Source organism: Nicotiana attenuata, unplaced genomic scaffold, assembly GCF_001879085.1.
Source record: "Nicotiana attenuata strain UT unplaced genomic scaffold, NIATTr2, whole genome shotgun sequence".
NCBI lineage: Eukaryota > Viridiplantae > Streptophyta > Magnoliopsida > Solanales > Solanaceae > Nicotiana > Nicotiana attenuata.
In genome coordinates, this window is record NW_017671271.1 from 309,403 (window position 1) to 317,122 (window position 7,720).

Here is a 7,720-nt window from a genome sequence, read left to right on the forward strand (position 1 = left end):
AGTGAAGAAACAGATTGTAGATCACCTTGTATTTGTACAAGGAGAGCTACCATTCAAATACTTAGGCATTCCCCTTTCCACTAAGAAAATTGCTTTGATCCAATGGCAACCTTTAATTGAGAAAATTACAGCTAAGATCTCTTCATGGACTGCTAAGAAGTTATCATATGCTAGTTGAGTGCAACTAATTCAATCTGTGATTTTTGGCATTCAATCATACTGGGCTCAGTTGTTCATCATTCCAGTTAAAGTGCTGAAGATGATTGAAGCTATATGCAGAAGCTATATATGGTCTGGCGGCAACACTATCACTAAGAAAGCTTATGTTTCTTGGGAAAGAATGTGTACTCCCAAATCTGCTGGTGGACTGAACCTCATCAACCTTCTTCTATGGAATAAGGCAGCAATTGCAAAAGTGTGCTGGGATTTAGCTCATAAAGAAGATAAGCTTTGGATCAGATGGATCAATGCCTTTTATGTGAAACAACAACAGCTGGAGGATATGCCAATCCCAAAACAGGCTAGTTGGATGGTCAGGAGAATAATTGCTTCAAGAGATATCCTACAACAAGCTCAAAGTTCAAATGATCACAGGTGCACCATCAGACAGCTATACCTACAGCTCTTAGGAGATCTACCAAGAGTAAGTTGGAAGAACCTGCTTTTCCAGAATTCTGCTCGACCAAAAGCTGTGTTTAACCTACGGTTATTGCTACAAGGAAGATCACCAACCAAGGATAGATTAGTCAACTGGGGATTGAACATTAGCCAACAGTGTGTTCTGTGCCAAGGACATGCAGAGATAAGAGATCATCTATTTCTGCTATGCTCTTATACAACAAAGTTGTGGGAACAAATAATGAAATGGATTCAAGAAGATCAGTCAAATAATCATAATTGGGAACAACATCTTCAATGGATCATCAACAAAGCCAAAGGGAAATCAAGTAGGGCCAGCAATTTCAGATTGGTGATCACTGAAGTCTCCTATGCAGTATGGATGGAAAGGAATACACGTATATTTGAGCAGAGATACCGCAGCTAGGGGTGTACAAAGGAAACCGACAAACCGTACCAACCCGATAATCCGAGTCAAACCGAGAAAAAAACCCGACTATGGTTTGGTTTGATTTGGTTTGGTGGTGGAAAAAAAACCCGACCATGATTGGTTTGGTTTTGTTTTAACTAAAGAAAGTCAAACCGAAACCAAACCAACCCGACATTACATATAGAAAGTTTAGATATATTTAATATATAAATATACTTATTGTGATGTAATTTATAAATATTCTTAAACTTTTTCATAATTTTATCTTTTAAGGTATTATTTCAAGGTTGGACTTAGAACTTTTGAATGTTCCAATAAGTTTTATAGCCATTAATATTAGTAACTTAAACAATGCTAACAAAAGCCCAAACCAAAATCAAATCAATATTAATGCTAACAACATTCAATTCAATACTACGAACGACAATGTATTGAATATCTATTTTTTTTTTTGTAATAATTAAGATAAAAATGCATAACCTATTTTTATTTTTTCTTTAGCGTTTAATCACGTAATTTCTCCCTTATTAGTCTACTTATTTTAGCATGACTTAGTACTTTTTAGTTATGTTTATTTTTATTATGGCTTTTTAATTAGCGATATTTATATTACATAATGTTATTGTCTTTATTGTTGAATTATTTAGAATAATGCCATGACACTTCTCATATTTTGTATTATTTTCTTGAAAAATACCTTATATAGTTGTATCTTACTAGGATTAAAGAAATATTTTGAGCACAAGTTATATGTTGTCCTACGTAGATTTTACCGGGAAAAAGAATCCGAAAAAACCCGAATAACCCGAAAACCCGAGAAAAACCGAGATTGAAAAACCCGAGTTTTATTGGTTTGGTTTGGTTTTTAGATTTAGTAACCCAACACACTTGGTTTGGTTTGGTAATTACAAAATCCGAACCAACCCAGCCTATGTACACCCCTAACCGCAGCAGTGAAGTCTTAGCAAGAGAAATAGCTTATATCTGTAATGTTAGAGTAATTCCTAGAGCTAGAAAGCAAATGCAGCAATTTTTTTATAGTAGAGTAGCTTAACACAGTTATGTCATATCTAAGTACATTAGAGGATAATGAGATAGTCAGCTGAGTTTATGCTGGACTATGGATATGTAAAGCTTGATCTTTGGTGATTAATACAACAAGTTAATTACCAAAAAAAAATTTGTCATTTTACTTATCTTCCTAATATTTAGGACTTTTACATCAACTAGAATTCTATTTATTATATCTCTTCTTATTTAAACTATGAAAAATAAGGAAATTTTAAAAATCAATGTAGAGTTTACCTTATATAAGTGATTCACTGTAATTATGATACCGGGAAAAAAATAAATAATAGAAGAGGCCGAAAATAGATTAACGTTTCAAATATCCTTTCTACCAGGAGTATTTGATTTTGTTTGGCCAAAATCACTTATAACTTGAACTTTCCATGTTTCTATTTGTTTACATTTTTTTTTGTTAAAATAAATCATAATAACACTGCATAGTAATGTTCTTACTAAGTTTTTGATCATTGAAGAATTATTCTTACCAATTAAAAGTATCTCGTCGACTTTTATATTCATTAAATTAAATTTTACGCTAAACAAAATAGTTATTTAGTTACTTTCCTGACAAATAAGACTTTTTAATCACATAAGATTTTATTTACTAAGTCTATATTTATTAGAATAATAGTGTTCTAATCTCAAGAATTAAAAACTAATAGTAAAAATTAAATACTAAGGGCTTTTAGAATCTTTTTAACACTATTCGTTCATTATCACAAATTTAAATAATTAAGACTTTACCTTATATAACTATAATACCTTCCATGTTAGTATTTTTAATGTTTAGTATTTTAAAATTAGAAAAACAATGTATTACTTGTTAATATACTCTTGAAATTAAATAACGCAGACGGAATTGTGAATGTGCTATTTTCTTTATATCATAAACCAATTACTACTTGAATTCTAAATAAGTGCAATATAGAAAGATAAATAGTTAAAAGTCACGGTATTAATTAAAGATAAATAGTTAAACATGATGGTATTAATCAATGATGAATTTTTAATGGTAATTTATGATTTCTATAATATTATAGTTGAACCACTTTCCTACGCAAATAATATTATTTATTTGTTATTTTTATAATATTAAAAAATGACACTAAATATGTGACGACCCAAAGGGTCATTACCTGTTTTCTCACTCACTCCGTACTTCCGAGGCCTTGAAAACCTCATTTTTAGTCGCCTCGATTTGCGTGTGCAATCCGGGCGCGTAGCCGGAAAGCTTAAATATGAATTCTGTGTGAAAAATGATGAATTTCATATTAATATGATTAAAGTTGACTTTGGTCAACATTTTGGGTAAACGATCCGGACCCGTGATTGGACGGTCCCGGAGGGTCCGTATAAAAATATGGGACTCCGGCGTATGCCCGGAATCGAAATCCGAGGTTCTGAGCCCGAGAAGTGAATTTTTAAAAGAAATTGTTTTTCTGAAATTAATATGAAAATTTGAAAAAGAAATTGATTAGAACGTGTTGGGATCGGGCCCGTATTTTGGTTCCGGCGCCCGGTACAAGTCTTATATGTTGTTTAAGCGCTTTCTGTGAAATTTGGTTGAAATCGGACGTCATTTGACGTGTTTCGGACCTAAATCTCTAAAAATGATAGCTTATGAAGTTTGATGAAAAAGTGATGATTTTGAGGTTTGATTCATTGTTTTTGACGTTAATTTGGCGATTTGATCGCACGGGTAAGTTCGTAGGATGTTGTTGAGTTAGTGTGTGTGAGTGGTTAGGAGACCCGAGGGCCCGGGAGTGTTTTCGGAGGTGTTCGGGATGGTTTTAGAGTTAGGAAAATTGCAGAAAAATCTGCTGTTGGTGCACAATTTATTCCTTCTTCGCGTTCGCACTCCACCCTCGCGTTCGCATAGCTTCAGTGTTTTTCTTCTTCGGGTTCGCGTCACCACCATCGCGATCGCGTAAGCCAATATCAGGAGCCCAGCAACTTCCTCTTCGCGTCCGCAAGGCCTTCATGCGTTCGCGTAGTTCCAGTCTTTCATTCAATGCGTTCGCGTATCCCCTATCGCGTTCGCATAGGCCAATTCCCTGGACCCCAGTATTTTACCCTACGCGTTCGCATCCCCCTCTCGCGAACGCGATGCTTGCCAGCTCCCCCCTCTTCGCGAACGCGACCCCTGTGTCGCGAACGCATAGGGCATTTTTGCCCAGTCATTTAATGCTTCAAAAACAGAACAGTGACGGGTTAGTTCCAAAAATTTTCACGAGCTCTCTTTTTCCCCAAGCTCTAGGAGTCCATTGAAGCCCCCATTCTTCAAGACCATTTGGGTTAGTAATTTCCCACCTATTTCCTTCATTTTCTCTCATTAATTAGTGAGTTTCTAAGCCTAAATCATGTAATCTAGGGTTGAAATTGGGGGAAATGGGTAGAGTTAGGGCTTTTCAATTTTCTTTGATTTAGACCTCGTTTTGGGGTCGAATTTGGAAACAAATTATATATCCGGGCTCGTGGGGGAATGGGTGGAATTTGGCCCGAACCTCGTGTTTCGACCAAGCGGGCCCGGGGTCAATTTTGGAATTTTTGGAAGAAAGGTTGGAAATCTATATTTAGGCATTGGGTTTGATTTGTTTAGCTTATATTGATGTTGTAAAGTCGTTATTTCATAGATTTGATTGAGTTGGAGCCGAATTCGAGAGGGAAGGCGGTCGTTGTGGATTGATTTAGCTGTGGAAGTTGAGGTAAGTGTTTGGTTTAACCCTAGCTTGAGGGAATAGGAGTTGAGTCTTGTTTGCTATTTCTAATTGATCGAGTACGGTGTATAGGCATGATGACGAGTATCTATACACTGGTGTCTAGCATGACCATGAGTCCGTATATTGTGTTTATTCCTATTTTGTTGCTACTCTTCCTCGTGTAATTGATGAACTCTATATAATGTGAAGAGTATGAGAAAGAATTATGATTTGTGAACTCTTTGGAGCGTTGGCTCGAATGATAAAGTAATTATTGAGTAAGAAAAGAAAGAAAGAGAAAGAAATGTGATTATTCCCTTGCCGGGCCCTATTCGTATATTGATTACCTCCCTTGCCGGGATGTGAAAGTTATTATTGTTGCTCCCTTGCCGGGATTTAGCTGTTTACTTGTGTTTCCCTTGCCGGGACTTCTATTACTGTTTGTCTATCCCCTCGCCCCATTGGTTGTGATTGTTGTTTGGGTGAGGAAGAGTGATAAAGCACGAAGGTTGATGCTGTGCACGACTTGTGTTGAGAATATGTTAATGCACGAAGGAACATTCCGTGCCATGTTTTGATTATTAATGCACGAAGGAACAGCCCTAATCTGATTATTAATGCACGAAGGAACATTCCGTGCCCTGATTTGATTACTATTGCACGAAGGAATATTCCGTGCCATGATATGAGTGCTTATGCACGAAGGATCATTCCGTGCCATCATTTTGTGAGGTAAAGCACGAAGGGTGATGCCGTGCACTATATATGATTGTTTGGGTGAGAATGCGAGTAAAAGCACGAAGGGTGGTGCCGTGCAACTGTTGATTTCCTACTCTCGTTGATATTATAGTTGTACTGTTTCATTCCTTAATTATTGATTTTATACCTGAACTGTTACGCCCCTACAGCATGCTCCCCCTTGATTGGTTAATTTCTGTATACCTTTATATTGCATACATATATATATTGAACAGCACAGGTTTGTTTAGTAGTCCGGTCTAGCCTCGTCACTACTTCGTCGGGGTTAGGCCAGGCACTTACCAGCACACGGGGTCGGTTGTGCTGATGCTACACTCTGTGCATCTTTTTGCACAGATCACGGTGTCGGAGCAACTTTTGGACAACAGTAGGAGTTTTGGGAGCTGACTTCAGTCCAGAGATCCCGAGGTAGCCTTGCTGGCGTCCGCATGGCCCGGAGTCTCTTCTATCTTTACTTTAGTTTGTTATCCTTTGTACCGGAACAAACAGAATTATGTTTTTATTCAGACATTGTATTTAGCATTCGCTAGACGTTCGTGAGTTTGTGACTCCAGTCCTTGGGTAGAGTTGTATTGAACTTCCGCGTTGCTATCAGTTTATTTATATTTAAGACTTCCGCTTTTCTATTAAATGTTTCGTTGTTTTTATTAATGTCGAGGTTTGCTAAAAGAGATAATAACTAATTGGCTTGCCTAGCTCCTAATAGTAGGCGCCATCACGACTCCCGAGGGTGGGAAATCCGGGTCGTGACAAGTTGGTATCAGAGCACTAGATTACATAGGTCTCACAACTCACGGACAACCTCGGTAGGGTCTGAGGGATCGGTACGGAGACGTCTGTATTTATCCCCCAGAGGCTACAGAGTTAGGAAAATTTCTTTTTTGTTCTTTCTTGTCGTGCGATTCTGTTTCTCAAATATTGATTGTCTCTCTACTCTGTTCTTTCGCAGATGGCGAGAACACGTGCTTTCTTTTCTACCACGCAGCAGCCCGAGCCCCTAGCAGCAGCTCCTACGAGAGGTAGAGGGCGAGGCCGAGGCCGTGCCAGAGGCCGGGGCAGGGGCAGAGCTCAGCCCCGAGCAGCAGCCCCAGAGGTGGAGCCTCATGTTGATTATGACGACGAGGTTCCAGCCCCAGCAGCTCTGGTGGGCCCATCTCAAGTCCCAGAGGGGTTTATAGCCACCCCAGTTCTTCAGGACGCTTTGGTCAGGCTGGTAGGCTTTATGGAGAGCGTCTCTTGAGCGGGTTTGCTTCCAGTAGCACCAGCCACCTCTCAGGTTGGAGGAGGAGTTCAGACTCCTACTACACGTACTCCGGAGTAGGTAGCTCCCCAGGCTCAGGTTTCAGTGGTTCAGCCAGCTGTGGCAGTTCATCCGGGTATAATAACTCAGACCGGCGATGGAGCGGCTATGTCCGCAGATGCTTTGTGGAGGCTGGATAGGTTCACCAAGCTCTTCACATCACATTCAGCGGTGCTTCTTCAGAGGACCCCCAGGATTTCTTATATAGCTGCCATGAGGTTCTTCGGACTATGGGTATTGTGGAGACCAATGGGGTCGACTTTGCCACCTTTCGTCTATCTGGATCCGCCAAGACTTGGTGGAGGGACTATTGTTTAGCCAGGCCAGCAGGGTCGCCATCTCTGACTTGGGACCAGTTTGTATAGTTGTTCTTGGAGAAGTTTCTCCCCGTTACTCAGCGAGATGCTCTTCGCAGGCAGTTTGAGCGCCTTCAGCAGGGCTCTATGACAGTCACACAGTATGAGACCCGGTTCATTGATCTAGCTCGCCATGCTATTGTTATACTCCCCACCGAGAGAGAGAAGGTGCGGAGGTTTATTGAGGGATTGATTCAGCCGATCCGTCTCCAGATGGCTATGGGAGTCGGGAGTGAGATTTCTTTTCAAGAGGCAGCCAATGCGGCCCATAGAGTTGAGATAGCTCTTGCACGGGGAGGTGGTCATGGGTTAGATAAGAGGCCCCGTCATGCAGGTAGATTCAGTGGTACCTCGTCTGGAGGTAGAGATTCTTATGGTAGAGGCCATCCTCCGAGGCTCTTTCAGTCAACTCTCCAGGTCTCTCATGGTACTTCAGGCGGTAGTGGTTCTCAGCCGCATTATTCTGATCAGCAGTCTTTCAGTGCACCAC

The 7,720-nt window shown here is 39.9% G+C and overlaps 1 protein-coding gene across 1 annotated transcript; it reads left to right on the forward strand.

Annotated features, from left to right (window-relative positions):
- The first annotated feature begins 259 nt into the window (after nt 1–259).
- LOC109207206 lies at nt 260–1,045 on the forward strand. The gene has a single exon (XM_019370090.1). The coding sequence runs from the start codon at nt 260–262 to the stop codon at nt 1,043–1,045; it is 786 nt and encodes a 261-aa protein (XP_019225635.1).
- Nucleotides 1,046–7,720: the final 6,675 nt, after the last annotated feature.

Excerpts from the sequence above, each read along its gene's own strand:
- LOC109207206 (XM_019370090.1), top strand. The coding sequence starts at position 260 with ATGATTGAAGCTATATGCAGAAGCTATATATGGTCTGGCGGCAACACT.